Source organism: Sorex fumeus, unplaced genomic scaffold (genome assembly GCF_029834395.1).
Source record: "Sorex fumeus unplaced genomic scaffold, SorFum_2.1 ptg000086l, whole genome shotgun sequence".
In the NCBI taxonomy this organism is placed as follows: Eukaryota; Metazoa; Chordata; class Mammalia; order Eulipotyphla; family Soricidae; genus Sorex; species Sorex fumeus.
The window spans coordinates 33,111,047-33,128,321 of record NW_026606143.1 but is presented as its reverse complement, the minus strand read 5'-3'; the positions used below and the strand labels follow the sequence as shown (position 1 = coordinate 33,128,321).

Sequence of the window (17,275 nt, the reverse complement as noted above, 5' to 3'; positions counted from 1 at the left end):
TCAGAGTCAACTCAGGACTTCTCCATGACTGACAGGGAAGAGCAAGAGTGTAGAGAAAAAGGGCAACTGGTGTTGGGTATTCTGAACTCGAAAGCTTGAGGAAGGCCAAAGAGACTGTGTATTAAATGTCGCTCTCTCTCCAGAGGAGTTAGTATGTCTCAGTAGCAAGAGACATAAACCATAAACAAGACAATTTGAATATCACTGTAGTTAGTTTATTTTGACATGTGATTTATATGGAGCAACATGCTTCACATGAAGTGCCTCGTGTATCCTCACTATAATTCTATTACAGATGGGGGTGGAGGGTGTTTCTTTATCCATAAGTCTTTCATCAACTGAATCTCAGAGAAGGCAGAATTAATCATATTTCCTTATTCAGTTTGTGTTGTCATCATTGGCCTGTCCATGACCTTTTCTTCTTCTATTTAACTACTTTTATGATTCTCTTGTAACCATATTCTCCAAGTAAATCCACCCCATATATATTTCACATCCAAACAATGAGAATTTGGGATTATGTCACCTCTGTGATCCATTTCAATTATAAAATACCATCACTCATCCCTTTACACACATATATTTAGAAATACATATATTATATACATAGCTATGGAGTTATTTTCTTTATTGCTTCCCTTTGTGTTATAGCCCTCCAAGTGCATGCCCGCCAGTGTTCCTTCCTAGAATTGGCAGTGACACCACATTGGTGCCAAACTCCCTAATGTCACAAAGAGAGGGGCCTAGTCTCCATAGTCTCCTTTATGGACTGAGGATTGTTTGGGTTTATCTGGTAAAGAATGGAATTGCTATTCAAAGAACACACATACATTGATTTTCTAAGTATAAGAAGTGCCAGAGGCAAGGCCTATCATTATCCCCATTTGCGGAAATCAGGAAATAGACATTGAGAGTTTTAATAACTTGACATAGTCAGTAACTAGCAAAGCTGCAATTCGAATTCAGACAGTCTTACTCCAAAAATCGAGCTCCCGCTAAAGTGATGCCACCGTTATTCTCTGAGCATCTGGGACTTAAGGATCTTTTACAGGAATGAAGGTAAGTCTCATTATAGTTCTATGATCTCATAACCTAGAAACTCAGGGGGGCTGGTATCTTTTCTGAAGCCCACACTTCCCACACTCTCTTAACTGCTTATAACTATTTATCTCTGACTTCCCTGTCCTGTGGGTCTGCAGAGCTGAAAGCCGCACTGATCATCCAGAACTGGTACCGAGGGCACAGCGCTCGGTTGAAGGTCAGACAACGCTATGCACTCTCCATCTTCCAGTCCATCGAATACGCTGACGAACAATGCCAATTGCAGGTCTGCTTTGCAAGCTTGTTTCTTCTTTGAGTGAAATGCATCTCTACTCCCTGTGGTATTAAAGAATGAAAGTTTATAGTCCAGCTTTAATGCTTATTAATCAAAAATACCCTTTATGGGAGTCAAAAGATCTTGAAAAGACATCCAATATGATTGTTGGTGGAAAAAAAATCAACACGTAGAACAATATGTTGAATTTCATCCTAAATGTGTGAAAGGAAGTTGAACCTACAACTAAAGTCTGAGAAAGTCTCCAAACCTCCTTCTCCACCTCCTCCTCCTCCTCCTATTCCCCATCTTCCTCTATTCCTCCTGTCCTCTTACATTTCCAAATGTATTTGACATTTAACAGTATCCCATAGCCCTTAATCTCACCTCTAAAGGAAAAGGCGAGATCCTAATGAACAAATCTAGGACAGATCATAGATTGGTTTCCAAGAAGCAGAATCTGTAAGACCCTGATTTTCAATCATACTAGTGATTGTCTAAGAGTGTTCATGGGGGAAATCTAGAAGGAGCGAGAAAAGCAGGATAGAAGAGAAAAAGCTAGGCGAAAATATGGCTTCTAGAAAAGTCTGATCCCAGTGGGAGCTCTGAAGCATGAAATGTATCTTAGACTTTGGTCCAGATGGTGGAAAGAGAAGTGGGGGGCAGGGCTCAACACTGGGTTTCAGTTAGTCATTTTCTATGAGTAGCTCCCCAGGATGGGGATATGGTGATATCCTGTGAAACTTTAGGGGAGATGCCATCCGTTTGCCAAGGGCAATCTTTGGAGTGGGATGCAGACTGGGGGGGGACACAATCAGTGCCTTTGGCCCCTGGCGGATAGAGACCCCTGAAGAGTGAAGGGGAATTGCATGCAACACCAGCAGGCTGGGCCACAGGAACTCATTAATTGAACATCTATTTTTATTTTATCCAGCTATCCAACTTCTTTTCCTTCATGTTGGAAAACTGTACAAATTTAAATGAGAATGATCCAGGTAAGTAAAAAGTTTCTCATTTAAAAAAAATTCATTAAGTATTGACTTGTTGGGGGTGGAGCGATAGTACAGCGGGTAGGGTGTTTGCCTTGCATGTGGCCGATCTGGGTTCCATTCCCAGGATCCCATATGGTCCCCTGAGCACCACCAGGAGTAATTTCTGAGTGCAAAGCCAGGAGTAACCCCTGTGCATAGCCAGGTGTGACCCAAAAAGCAAAAATAAAAAAAGTATTGACTTGTTCTCATCAAGGGATATAAATTCTAAAGTAGGGCACACCCTTGGGGCCAGAGTAATTCCTGAGTGCAGAACCAGGAGTAACCCTTTTGCATTGCCAGGTGTGACCCAAAGAGAATAAAATAAAATAAAATAAATTAGGGCACACCCAGAAATGGAGAAGTTGTCACTTGTTAGGGTAGGGAGATAGTTCAAATGGTAGAGCACATGTCTTGTCTGGGTGAGGACTTGAAATTTTTCCTTTATCACATGCCCCTTCCCTTCCCCTCCCTTCCCCTCAGCACTGCTGAGTGCAGACTGGGCCTGAGAGTATAAAGTTTGTCTTGTATGCAGTTGACTCCAGTTCGATCCTTGGCACTGAATATGTCCCCGAGTACAGCCAGGAATAATTCCTCAGCACAGTCAGGAGTAAGCCCTGAGCACAACTGGGTGTCCAGAAAAAACCAACAAATGCGGGGGCCCCCGCCAGACCAATCCTCCAGTCCGCGGAGGTGGCCCTAGGGTCCGTAGGTGCAAGGAGGGACCGACCGAATGAACACAAGACACAAGAGACACAGTGCAGTTTAGAAACAGAGAAAAAGGGACAGACTTTATTGAGGACTACAGGCTGTTTATATAGGGTCCGGGGCGGCCCAGTCACGAGCAGAAGCAATATAACCATACATGGTAAGGTCAGCAACAAGAACTTTACATAGCATTCAAGGTAAAACATCTGTACATCAAATGGTCTTATGGCAGCAGCTGCAACTTTGGGATGTCTATAGATAAGTCCAGATTTACGCAAGTATCTGCCTGCCTGTTCATGGTCACCGGACAAACATCTGTCAGGGTCAGAGGGTTCTAGGAAGCCTCTAAAGAGGAAGCTCTCAGGGTCTGTGTGGGCCCTGCAAAGGGGGCTCAGTAATTCAAGGTCTCACAGAGCAGTCTTGGCTCCCGACAAACAAATGCCACTTGCCTTGTTCATGTGACCCCAAGCAATCAGGGAAATTGGTTCAACTAGCGCTTCCCTCTCTGATTGGTGTCTACAAAATCTTTATTTAATTAAAATATTTCATTTTATTTGGGGGAATCCCTTCCCAAGAATATTTCTGGCAGTACTTAGTCACTGGGCCAGATGATTCAATCCTAGGGCCCAGTGAAGCATCATAGGGGGCATCTGGATTGCACTAGGTGATGCTTCAGGGGACAGGGTTCTACAGCATCAGGGATTGAACTTGGGTTCTTATGCATGCAAGGTATGTGCGCCTGATCCCCCATGCCAAACTTTCTCCCTAGACCCTGATTAATCTGTTTACTCTAAAAAAATGGAGTTAGAATTTATTTAGTGTTAATTTGGTAAATAACTTCTCTGACCCACAATCTCTTTAGGGTTAGTAGTAGCTTAGTAAAAAAGGGTATTTTATTTTGTTTGGGGGCCACACCTGGCAGTGCTCAGGGTTTAGTTCTGGCTATGTGCTCAGGGATCACTTCTGACAGGCTTCGGTGACCATATGGGTTGCGAGAGATTGAGCCAAAGTTGGCTAAATGCAAGGCAAGTGCCCTACACACTGTACTGTTGCTCCAGCCCCCAATAGGTTATTATTTTTTTGTCCACCAAAGTTTTGTGCTGAGCAATCAGAATACCTTAAGTATTTCATGACATAGCTCTGCCAGAAAAGGGTGGACTAAATAAAGTTGGCCCCTGCAGTAGGGTCTCGAATGGGTTGTTCAGTGAAAAAAGTTAAAAGTTCATCCCATCATTGTTCTCTGTATCGCTATCTGTTTATCTTTCATTTATTTAGTCATTCTGAAATGATTAAGTAACTCTTTTCAGAGACAGGCAATATATGTGGCCCACATATGAATCTAAAATTATTTTTAAAGCATATCTATTTCTCCCGCAAATTAAGAACTGCCTCCTGTTTTCTTTAAGGCAGAAGCTAGACTTAAAAGCTCACTTTCCCAAAACATTTGAGCCAATCATTTGGATGGACTCTAATTATAAAAGAAGTGACATCTAAGAGATCTTTTAAATAATCTGGTATACAACCTTCAACGTGGAGAAAGAGGGGTTTTTAATGATTGCTTATGCAAAGTACATATGTATAAACTAATTAAAGCTTTTCATGATCTGAATGATGAGGTAGCCAGACCTCAGCAGTGGGGAGTGGGTGGTGGCAGGTTTTTTTTTTTTTTGCCATCTTCTTTCCTTTAGATAATTGCAATTTGAAGAGTTGCTTGTGCTTTATGTTCTTTGGCAAAAATATTTTTGAGAGGAAATATAACAATGATGAAATGAAATAGCGTTCTTTCAATGCAGGTGTGCATAAGAATCACTCATGGGGGCCAGGGATGTAGCTAAGTGGAAGAGCACTTGCCTTGCATGTGTGGGGTTCTGGGTTTAATTCTCCAACACTTTATGCACTATATGATCCCCCAAGCATTGCTGGGAACAACCCCAGAACTGAGCACCAAGTCAGGAGTAACCCTTGGCCAGCCGCACACGCTAGGGGAAAAGGGAGCTCAGATAGAGAAGGGAGCACCAAATAAAGGGTGTTGGGAGGATCCTCCCAGGATGGGAGAAGCATGCTGAAAGTAGACTATAGACCAAACATGATTGCCACTCAATGCCTCTCTTGCAAACCACAGGACCCAAAAGGAGAGACATAGAACAAAAGGCAATGCCCTGCCACAGAGGCAGGGTGGGATGGGGGTAATGGGGGGTGGAAGGGATACTGGGATCCGTGGTGGTGGGAAATGGGCACTGGTGGAGGGATGGGTATTTGATCATTGTATAATTGAAACCCAAGCACAAAAATTTGTAAGTCTACAACTGTACCTCATGGTGTCTCACTAATAAAAATTAAAAATAAAATAGTCAGGTGTCAATGAACCTCCCTCTCTCCCCTTCAAAGTCATATATCAGATTCTTTGCCATAGATGGCTGGATTCTAGCCTAGGGATAGGCGAAAATAAGTTTTAATCCTATAAACTTTGTATAACTTTAAAATCTACATTTAAGAAACCCTTCAGATGATTAAAAACCATTTTTTAAATTATCCAAGAGGTTATAGGAGAGGGGAGAGTGATACTTCTCCAAGTACACCTTGTTGTAGTCCTGACACTTAGAAAGAACTATAAAAATTCTTCAGGAAGTAAGTGTATGTGTACACGCCTGTGTTGTGTGTGTGTGTGTCGTATGTGTGTATGTGTTTGTGTGTGTGTTTGTCTTTCCAAAATAGAGTATACACTATGAAAAGTGAACCTAATTGTATTCCATTCGTATTGACTATTGTGGACATCTGAAGCGAGTGGCGAAGAAATAAAAAACTTCTGTAGCTACTTACGTAGCAAATAGCATTGTAGGGGCCAGAAAGATTGCTCAATGGCGCATGACTTTACATGCAGGACTCCTGAGTCCTGTTAGGAGTGACCCCTGAGTGCAGAGCTGGAAAGAGCCCCTGCTCTCAGGCCTAGCCCAAACCAATCAGAATCATAATAGAATTTTAACCATGAATGCCTTGATAAGGTTGCTTTTTTCTTTGTTTCTGCAGGAGTTTGCTAAAATTCTGTTATGTTTTAAGTCAGGTATAGGACATTTTAAACATTACCTAAAAACCTTTCTTTTCAAGTATAAATATGCTTCTTTATGAATTCTGCTTCTAAAGTTAGATATTTTACTATATTTTATTTTTATTTTTGTTTGTTTGTTTTGATGCCATACTCAACAGTGCTCAGGTGACCAGGTGCAACTGTCCTGGATCAAATCCGGGTTGACTAAGTGTAAGGCAAGGGCCCTACCCACTGTACCATTTCTCTTCTCTGGCCCAACTTAGAGATATTTTAAATGTGGGTTATCAAGTTTACATTTCTAGATCTTTTATATGGTTTGATTTAATGTTTTTAAATATTCCACGAGGGGCCAAAAACATAGTACAGTGGGTAAGGCATTTGCTTTGCAAGCAGCCAACCCAAGTTCAACCCTGGTATCCCAGATGGTCCCCCAAGCCCACCATGAGTAATTTATGAATGCAGAGTAAACACTGAGCACCACCAGGTGTGACCACTCCAAAGTTTTAATATTATATGAATTTTGGATTTTTTAAAGGTAAAGGTAAAGGTAAAGGCCCTCCCGTTGATCATTGATTTGCTCGAGCGGGCCCAGTAACGTCTCCATTGGAGACTTTGTTGTTACTGTGTCTGGCATATCGAATACTCTCGGTAGCTTGCGGGGCTCTCCGAGAGGGGCGGAGGAATCGAACTCGGGTCGGCCATGTTGGCCGCTTGTAAGGCGAACGCCCTACCCGCTGTGCTATCGCTCCAGCCCTCAAGGTAAATTGCTTTTGATGTTTAGTAGTTGAGAAGAATTAAAAGACACAAGGAAAATTTCCTAATAGCTAAATAATTTTACATGCAACGTTTATTGGTAATATGTTTTCTACCATGATTTGCAGTGTCTCGCTTATAATGTATTCATTTAAAATTACTGGGCCTGGGGCTGGAGCAATAGCACAGCAGGCAGGGCGTTTGCCTTGCACACAGCCGACCCAGGTTCGATTCCCAGCATCCCATATGGTCCCCCGAGCACCGCCAGGAGTGATTCCTGAGTGCAAAGCCAGGAGTAACTCCTGAGCATCGCCAGGTGTGACCCAAAAAGAAAAAAAAATTACGGAGCCTGAGCGACAGCACTATGGGTCAAGCACATGCTTTGTATGCAAGAGGCCGGGTCCCATCCCCGGTACCACATGGTTCCCCTGAGCACCACCAGAATTGGCCATAGAGTACCAAACTGGTAATAGCAGCTGAGTACCACTGGGCGTGGCCCCCAAATAATAAAACCTCAATTTTTATGGTTGTGGGAAGACTGAGGTTCTCTGGTTCAACAGTGCTCCTGGATCATCAAGACCACGTCTGGTGGTTCTGGGGAGGGACCTGGGGTACTAGGGCTGATGTAGGGTCTTGAATATGCTAGGCATGTACTCTGCCACTTAAGCTATCTCCTCAGCCCTGTTACAGATTAATTTAAAGATGTGTAGTAGGGCATATTTATAGGCTGTCTTCTTACATGTCTCTTTATTAGAACCCTAGGCTCATGCTGATTTAATTATCATATGTAGCCAAAATGAATATTAATAGATTATTGCTGTAGGTTGAATTCCTTTTTCAATGATTTTACCCAGCTTTTTTGAAATATAACTCACACAGGGTTTGAGAGATAGTAGAGGGGTTAAGGCTCTTGCCTTACATGTGGTTGACCTGGGTTCAGTCACCAGGTACTATATATGGTTCACTGAGCATTTCCAGGAAGACCCTGGAGCACTGAGCCAAGAGTAGCCCCTGAACATCACCTGGTGTGACCCTCAAAGAAAGAAAGAATATACAATTGATGTACTGTTTAAGGTTCAGGTATATGATTTAATGATTATATGTACTTATATACTGTGAAATTATTGCCATAATGTTTATTAATACATCTATCACCTCACATTATTTTAACTGTTTTTGTGTGGCTTGGAAACTTTTAAAATTTGTTTCCTCAGCAGATTTGCTTCCTTTCAATATACAGCTGATTTTTTTTTTTGGTTTGGCTTGGTTTGTTTTGGTTTGGGGTCCATACTTGGCTCTGTGTTCAGGGATCACTCCTGGCACTGAGGGAATCGAACCCAGAGTTGACCACATGTGAAGCAAGCACCATAAGATCTGTACTTTCTCTCCTGCCCTACTATAAGTACTGTTACATAGTATTCACGGTGTTTCATTACAGGGGATTGCTTTCTTTTTTTTGTAGGGGGAGATGGCACACCCAGGGGTGGTCAAGTCAGGGATCACTCTTGGTGGGGCTCAGGGGCCCGTATGTGGTGCTGGAGACAGAAGGGGGATTGAATCCGGGTAGGCAGCATGCAAGGCGAGAACCCTGCCCGCTGTACTCTCGCTGTTGCTTTCTGATGGCCATCTCGATGGGAGTTTGCAGGCAACTCCCCTTAGACCTGTTTAACAGAGTGCTATGAACCCTAAACAGGATAGGTTTTAGGGTAGAAAGGGTCATTTGATGTTTCTAGAAATCAGAGTCAGATGAATGATTTTACCCCAGAGGCACAGAGTATATTGAAACCTTCTAGGTGTTTTCAAGAAAGGTGACCCGGAAGCAGTTTATCTTCATCCCCTGTAATTTTAGTTATTCAAACCAGTTCAGAGAACTTGATGGAGAGACTCCTAACATATGTTCCCCAGTCTGCCTGTTCACATCAGCCTCCTCCCACAGGCAGGGAGCCAAAGCTGCAATCCATGGGTGTAGGTCTAAACAGAGACTGGTGAATAATGGGAGTGGGGAAGTATTTTCACTTTTCTTTTTGTATCCCAGATCAGGGAAAGATGTCACATCAGATCAGCTATTGTTTATTTATCCACTAAACAGGATCTTTTCCTCACTTTATTTCCCTACAATGATTATGTGACTACATTTAGCAAAGCTTTTGTTTTACATTTATTTATTATCTATATTTAGGCTACTACTGAATAAAAACATGAATAAAAATGTTTTGGATATATTTATTGAATGTCATGTGCCATGTCATTCAATGCTTTTAATGTATAGCATTTCATTTAGTCTTTGTGATAAATCAGTGAGATTAATGCTAGTATTGCCTTTTTTTTGGGTGAATGAGAATAGTGAAGCCTTGGTGATAAATCTTAAAGGTTAACCCATCTCATTGGGTGTGATTATTTTCATTTTCCTAACAACTCTGGGAGTTTTTCAATTGATTTTCTTGGTTGTGTATATTTAATCACAGTGGCCATAAATTACTTAGTTTGATATCTTTTTTCAACTCCATGTTTATACATTGGCTGGTGATAGCAGGGTAATGTTAAGATAAAACAATGACAAGGGTGGAGAGGGTGATAGAGCATACGCCTAGTCCTGGGTTCAATATCTAGTACCTAAAAAGGAAAAAGGAAAAGAAGCAGTTAAGATAGGTATCCTTGTTCTGCTAATAATATAATGGAAAAGTATTATTGTTGATTTAAATGTTTAAAACTATATTTAAAGGATGTATCCTTCCATTCCTAGTTTTCTGGTATTATTTTAAAAATCAGGAACAGGTATTGAATTTCATGAAATGTCATTCTGACAGCTATTAAGTATGTTATATGGACACTTATGGTTTCAGTTTCAGTTTAGATTTGTAATTGAGGAACGAAGAGATAGTACAATGGGTCGAGAGCTTGCCTTACATGCGGCCAACCTGGGTTCAATCCCTGGCACCATATAGACCCTGCCAAGAGTGATCACTGATTGCAAAGACAGGAGTAAGTTCTGAGCATCACTGAGTGTGACCCAAACACAAACAAACAAAATATAGCTTCATGATCAATAAATTAAATAACTATAAATGTATTTCAACTGGTGCTTTTCTTTTTTCCAGCAGTTATCTGGAGCTTGTTTTTAAAATGATATGTGGGTGGAAGAGGCAGAAATTGTGTTTTTTTTTTTAATTATGGGCTTCAAATTTTTCGCTGTCCAGATTTTGAGTCTGTAATGGGTAAAAGAAAAAAATAGTGTGTAGGGGGAATTTTTGAGTTATTTTGTTTGGACAATTTGTAAAGATGTCATATGCTTATAATTCAAGATTTTGTTATACTTAATTAAGTTAGATTCATGTCGACACAATTGTAAACCAAATAGGTAAGGATTAATTCTAATTATATGTTGCATGAATCTTCATATATTGTAGACAGTCATTAAACTATTATTAGTAGTTATAATAGCTGTAGCTCACAAGGAGAGTACTTACACTTGGAATGTTAAAGCTTTTGATTATTTCTTCGCATGACCTGACCCCCATTATCTACTGGAGGAAAATATGTTATTTATTTTTTTAGTCCAACTAAAACCTGTGGAAGGGTTGTGATTATGTTTACTGATATTTCATAGTGAATAGTTTTGGCTAAAATGCAGGCTGAGGGTAGGGTAGGGGAATGAGGAAAACTGGTAGAGGGAAGTTAAGGCTGGTGATGGGATCAGTGCTAGAACACTGTGTGTCTAAAACTCAACTATGAATAACTGTAAACCACGGTACTTTGGGGGCCAGAGCGATAGTCCAATGGGTAGGGTGCCTGCCTTGCATGTGGCTGGGTCACCCAGGTTCAATCCCCAGCAATGCTCCATGTAGTCTTCTAGCCAGCCTGCCAGGAGTGATCTCTGAGTACAGAGCTGGGAATAAGCCCTGAGCACTGCTGGGTGTGGCTCAAAAACAAAGAACCACGGTGCTTTAACAAAATTGAAAATATTTTTTAAAAGATACTTAGTGAAAAAAAGTTCAAAAATGTATGACAGAAACTGAGCTTTTTTTTTAAAAAAATGCAAAAAAAAAATCCAGTATTTAAATTTTGCTCTGAAAACAGACTGAGTTTTAATAAGCAGAAATAATGACTTCCTGTGTCAGTTGACTGATGAGAAAAGGATAATCAAACAGAGCATAGGTGAAGAAGGCAATGACTAGGCAAGTGAAATAACTTGTTTATGATTCATAAGACTTGGGACTTATTACTCTGTATGTCAGTTACAAGACGATAGAGTGAAACTGGCGTATGTTTATGTGTGTGCGTATGTGTTGTTGTTGTTGTTGTTTTCCCAGGAGGAACCTGATATGTGTGTGGTCACGTGGAGGGAAGTTTGTCTTTGGTGCAAAATGGAGCTCTAAGAATGGCGGCTGAATAGGTGCAAGTCGTGTGATTATTACCACAGCTATTTCGGCTTTACTACCTACACAATGAATCCAGGATCAAATTTAGCAGCATGTTTTGCGTTTGTAGTTTTCAAACCAAATGAAATCAGCTGTTCTCAGATCTCCGACCAAATCCAAATGAGAAAACCTCCACCGGCACACGTTGAAGAGAGTCATCATTCCTCCTAGAGTGAACTTATGAAATAATATCAACCACCAATGCAAAATATTAGGATACACAATAATTTTGAAAGCATTTAAGTTGCCAAGTATTAGGCCTTACTTTACGTGTTTTTTTTTTCAAGCTCAGCTCTTAAGTGTGCTCTCTAGCGTAACTGAATCACGAGAAGCAGTGTTGTAGCTTTAACGGCTGGCATCATTTCTTCCCATCACGCCTACTTTAAGTATTCAAAATGATAGAAACTGCCCAGAGAAAAATTCTTTTATTTTTATTTAATTTATTTATTCCATGGACTTATATCTGGTTTACAATATTATGTGGAGAACTTCTGATTAATGGCCTTAGTGGCAATTCAGTGGTAATGAGCTGAAGAGAATCTGTATCAGTTAACTGTTACCACAATAATACAATGTATTAATCAACCACAGTAGCTCAGCCGCATGTAATAAACCTCTCTTCTTTGTTGTTGTTCCCATGGTGGAGGGGCTGGGCTTGCACCCATGCTTGGTTGTGGTACTCACACACTTGACTGTGGTGTTCCCAGGGATAACTTTTTCCGTTGCCGTCTTTGCCCATGTGCTGGCTGGGGTAGGGGGTGAGGGGGCACGTCACACCCTTTCTTTGGGTGTTCACACACATTCTGGTTGCAGTGCTGGCCAGGGGCTGTACACTTCAGTCATGGTGCTCACACACAACTGGGGCCAGAGATGGAATGTTTTGTTGTATAGTCGGAGTCTCAAACTGCTGAGTTTCCAGCAAATCATTCTGCATGGTTATCAGTGGGATGCGCTGTTCTTCATGATAGCTAGGTATTCCAGAAGGTCTAGATTGTATTGAAATATGGAAGTGTTGGGTTTTGTGTGTGTGCATGTGTCTTTTTGAGTCTCACCCAGAGTTTCTCAGGGGTTATTCCTGGCTCTGCACTCAGGAATTACTCCTGGTGGTGCTTGGGGGACCAGATGGGATGCTGGAGATTTTTTTCAAAGGTATTCAACTTTATTTGTTATAAGGGAAATGCAAATAAAAACAATGGGATATCATCTCACAGGAGGCTGAAATTTTCCAGCACCTTTGTGAAGAAGTAGTAATACTAAGGTAACTTAATGAAAGTAAAAGAATAGAATTACTCTACCATTTTAAAAATTTGTGTTGATGCATCATATTTTATGGTTTCATTTTACTCTATTACTTTAATATTTTTCTGTTAAATATTTTCAAGAGTTGGATATATTCTATTATATTATCTGATAATCTTTTTATGAGCTATATGTTTATAATGGAACAAAATCCATGTGTTGAAATGATATTCCCCAGTGAGATAGTATTTGGAGATTAGACCCTTAAAGGTAATTAAGTTAGAGCAGAACATTTAAATATGGTTACATGGTGGGATCAATGTCTTAATATGAAAAAAGAGATTATTCACTCAAGGGGGGATGCTGGAGATTGAACCCGGGTCGGCTGCATGCAAGGCAAATGCCCTCCCTGCTGTACTATTGCTCCAACCCCAGGAGTGTTGATTTTTTTTTTTTTTGCTTCTTGGATAAAACCCAGTGATTCTCAGGGGTTACTCCTGGATCTGTGCTCAGGAATTATTCCTGGTAGTGCAGGGGAACCATATGGGATGCTGGGGCTTGAACCTGGGTCAGAACACGTGCAAGGCGAATGCCCTACCTGCTGTACTGTCACTCCGGCCCCAGGAGCATTGATTTTTTAACACTTTTTCTCTCTTTTCTTTTCCAGTGTTGATCACTCGCCTATACAGAACCCTCAAGCAAAACAGGGATAGAGAGGAATTTGTGGAGTTGATCGAAGTCCCGCTGTCCTATACTGGTCCTCGGCTCCAATTTCCTCTTACTTTTAATGATCTTGATTTACTTCTTGATGCCTTCAAGCAGCAACAGGCAAGTTAAAGCAATCACCACTCTGATTTTGGATAAAACACATGCTCGATGACTACTATTGGATGAAAACATTATAACAGAAATACTTTCCCTTGGGGAAAAAGTCACATAAAATGGCAGGTAACTTCCACTTTGCTTAACCTCAGGTGCATCCAAAACCAAAACCAAAACCAAACAAAAACAGTGCTCTTATCTGCAGGCAGATAGGAATATATGTCCTGAAAGACAGTTCACATATCATAAAATTCACGATTTAAAAATGTCTAAGCATCTTTAGTAAAGGTAAAGGTAAAGGCCCTCCCGTTGATCGTCGATTTGCTCGAGCGGGCCCAGTAACGTCTCCATTGGAGATTTTGTTGTTACTGTGTCTGGCATATCGAATACTCTCGGTAGCTTGCCGGGCTCTCCGAGAGGGGCGGAGGAATCGAACTCGGGTCGGCCATGTTGGCCGCTTGTAAGGCGAACGCCCTACCGCTGTGCTACATGCACAAGTTTGTGTAACATGCACAGTTCTATTTTTGGTATATTGTTATTTACACCAAAAAGACGTGTCAGACTCATAGGCCCCTTCTATCCCACCCCTTGAAACCTCTATTCTTCTTTTTGTTTCTGTGGATTTGTCTATTAAGGACAGTTTATATAAGTGGGCACCTACAATATGTGTTCCTTGGGGTCTGATTTCTTGCACTTAACCTAGCATGTTTCAGTATTCATTTATTTTTATAGCTAATATCATATGAATATACCACATATTGTTTAGGACCTAATGGTTATTTATTTGAATTTTTCTTTCTTTTTCTATATTTTTTGGGCCACATGACGTGCTGCTCAGAGCTTGCTCCTGGCTCTGTGCTCAGGGATCACTTTTGGTGATACTCAGGGGATCATAAGTGGTCTTGGGAATTAAATTAGGGTCAGCTGCATGCAAGGCAAGGCAAGCGCTATAACCCCTGTACTCTTTCTCTGGTCCTATTGTTTGGATTTTTCTTCTTTTTTTTTCAGGGGGGCGGGGAAAGGGGTAAGGTTGTGGAGAGGGGGTAAGAGGATAAGGCCTCTTCTGTAATGCTGGTCAGCACAGAGTCACACCCAGCAATGCTCAGGTGGTCATGTGATACCAGGGATGAACCCTGGGGCTGCTCATGTCAGGCATGTGCTCCAGCACTTTCAGCTTTCATTTCTACCCCTAATTTAAAACGTTGGGGGGGACCCACACCTGCAGTGCTCAGGGCTTACTCCTGGCCCCGTGCTCAGGGATCACTCCTGGCAGTGTTTGGGGAACTATATGGGGAGTTGAAGGTTGCACCAGGGTTGGCCTCATGCAAAGTAAAAGCATTACCCTGTATCTCTGCACCCCCCACACTTTGAGTTTTCCTACCTCTTAGTAATTGGACATATTTTGTGTGTGGACACCTTTTCAGTTCTCTTGAGCACATGTGGTAGTGGAATTTCTGGATTGTATGGTAAAACTTTTCTCAACATTTTGAGGAACTGCTAAACTGTTTTCCACAGTGACTGCATCATTTTACATTCATATGAGCAGTGCGTGAGAGTTCCAGTTTTTCTTTTTGGCTAAAGCACGTTATTTTGTTTGGCTTTAACATTAATTTTTACATAGCCATTCTTGTTCATATGAAATGCTATCTTATTGTGATTTTGATTTGCATTTGCCTAATGACTAACGGTGTTGAACTTCCTTTCAAGTGCCTGACATGAGATAGATCAAAAGATTGGGGTGCATGACTAACATGCTAAGGTCCCAAGTTTCATCACTGCCAACACCTGGCCTTCCTCCCACTGCCTGGTGGTAGCCCCGGTGATCCTCCTGGAGGCCCCCCCAAACAAGAAAAGAAAACCAAGGCGAGCAGCAATGAATCTAGGCCTATACAGTGTTCAGATCAGGGGTGGGAAATGCCCGGTGTGGGCCATAGAAGGCTAGAGAAATCCTGTAAATCCTAAGCCTGGTCCCTGATGGCATAGTCACAGATGCACAGGCTGCCAGTGGCCTGTCTGCTGGTATTGTCTGGCCCTCCAACAAGGCTATAAATATCCAAATGGCCCGTGGCATAATAAGGTCCCCCCATTAGATAAATGGCATTATCAAATTCAAAGGTTGAAATACGTATGCTTACTCTATTCAAGAAGATAAGGATACACAGAAGCCCTAAAAGTCATATCAAAATGATGCAGGAACATCTCAAACTCTACAACACCAATTAACCAGTAGCAGCACACCAGATTGGATGTGAAGTAATGTAGAAGACAACCAATCTCAATTAACAAGACATAAACATAGAAGGCTTAACCTGTAACAACACCTTTCTTGTTCTAACAACCTGTAACAATAGCTTTCTTATAAGGAAACATTTTTTTCATTCTCTTAGCAAATCATTGATAATCAGCAATATAAAATAAATTATTGAAGGGGCAGGCTTAAGGGGTGGTGAGACAAATTAGAGATTATAGTGGAGTACAGGTGTAATGGTGAGAGGATTGGTGTTGGAAACCGAATGCCTGTAACTAATCTAATTTAAAAAATTAAAAATAAAAGAGGACTACTCAAGAAAAAATGATGCAAGATGTTGGCTGAGTATAAAGAAAGAACATATGTTATTAAGGCCAGAAGAAAAGGTTCAATATAGTGAACATTGTGCTTCCGTTTACAAAGAGAGAAAAGAAAAATTAAGCATTGCATTGGCTTTGATTTTTGAAAATTGAGATAAAATTTATGTCACGTGACACTGAACATTTTAACCGTTTAAAAGTGTATGATTCATGGGTTTTTAGTATATAATGTTGTGCAACTGTCACCACTAATTCTGAACATTTTCATCACCTCCGAAACAAAAGCCTGAGCCCATTAAACAGTCATTCCCTGTTCTTCCTTCCCTCTAGCCACTGGAAACTACTAATTTACTCTTTTATCTCTAAAGAGCTCCTTAATCGGTAATTTTCATATCAGTGGAATCACATAATATGTGTCCTTTTGTGTGGGCTTCTTCCTCCTGGCTTACTGTAACAAGGTTCGTTCTGGCTGTGGCCTTCATCATTACCTCACTTCTGTGTTTGATTGAATAATATTTCTCTGCACGGATAGCCCACATTTTGTTGAAGGGATTATATACATAAATTTGCGTATTCAGTAGTGCTTATCTTAGCTTCCGTGACTTTGGTGCTCAGGAGACCCGGGGCCTCTTCCTAGTATTTCTCAAGTGACCTGGACTGAGGCCCGTTGCTGCTCAGACACTGCAGTTTTGTTGGGATTCGAGGAGGTGTGTGTACACCCATCTGTGCCAAGGGGCTGCGCCCATAGTGTTTAGGGGACCCTGTGGTGCCGGGGATCTAACAGGAGTCTGCAGCATTTGAGGCCTAGGCCTTAACCCCTGTACTGTCTCTCTAGCCCCTATATTCACTTTTACATGCTTGCAAACACAGAAGAGTGTTTGAAAAGACGCTCAAACACATTTGGAGGCAGGGTTGGGCCACATCTGGCAGTGCCACATCTGCTACCTGCCCCTGGCTCTATGCTCAGGGATCATTTCTGGTGGGGTTCAGGGGACCATAGGAGGTGCTGCACATCAAACCATTGCAGCACGTGCTTGCAGCCACATGCCAGGCAAGTGCCTTAAGTTCCTCTACTATTTTTCCAGCTCTCAGACACCCTTAATGATGTTCTGGGGGGGCTGGAGTGATAGCACAGCGGGTAGGGCATTTGCCTTGCACGTGGTCGACCCGGGTTCGATTCCCAGCATCCAATATGGTCCCCTGAGCACCGCCAGGAGTAACTCCTGAGTGCAGAGCCAGGAGTAACCCCTGTGCATCACTGGGTGTGACCCAAAAAGCAAAAAAAAAAAAGATGTTTCTGGGGACAGAGATTGGAAGAGTAAGGTCTGAGGAAGAAGGAAAAATATTTTTCACCATTATATTCCCCTTTGACTATTTA

At 41.5% G+C, this 17,275-nt stretch overlaps 1 protein-coding gene across 1 annotated transcript in view; it reads left to right on the top strand.

The window, feature by feature from the left end:
- PPEF1 (protein phosphatase with EF-hand domain 1) overlaps positions 1-17,275 on the top strand; it is a 129,216-nt gene that overhangs the window by 42,838 nt on the left and 69,103 nt on the right. Inside the window, exons 4-6 of the mRNA XM_056131133.1 lie at positions 1,200-1,327; positions 2,250-2,310; positions 13,175-13,335. Of these exons, the coding sequence (XP_055987108.1) occupies positions 1,200-1,327; positions 2,250-2,310; positions 13,175-13,335 (350 nt within the window). The remainder of the gene's footprint in view (positions 1-1,199; positions 1,328-2,249; positions 2,311-13,174; positions 13,336-17,275) is intronic.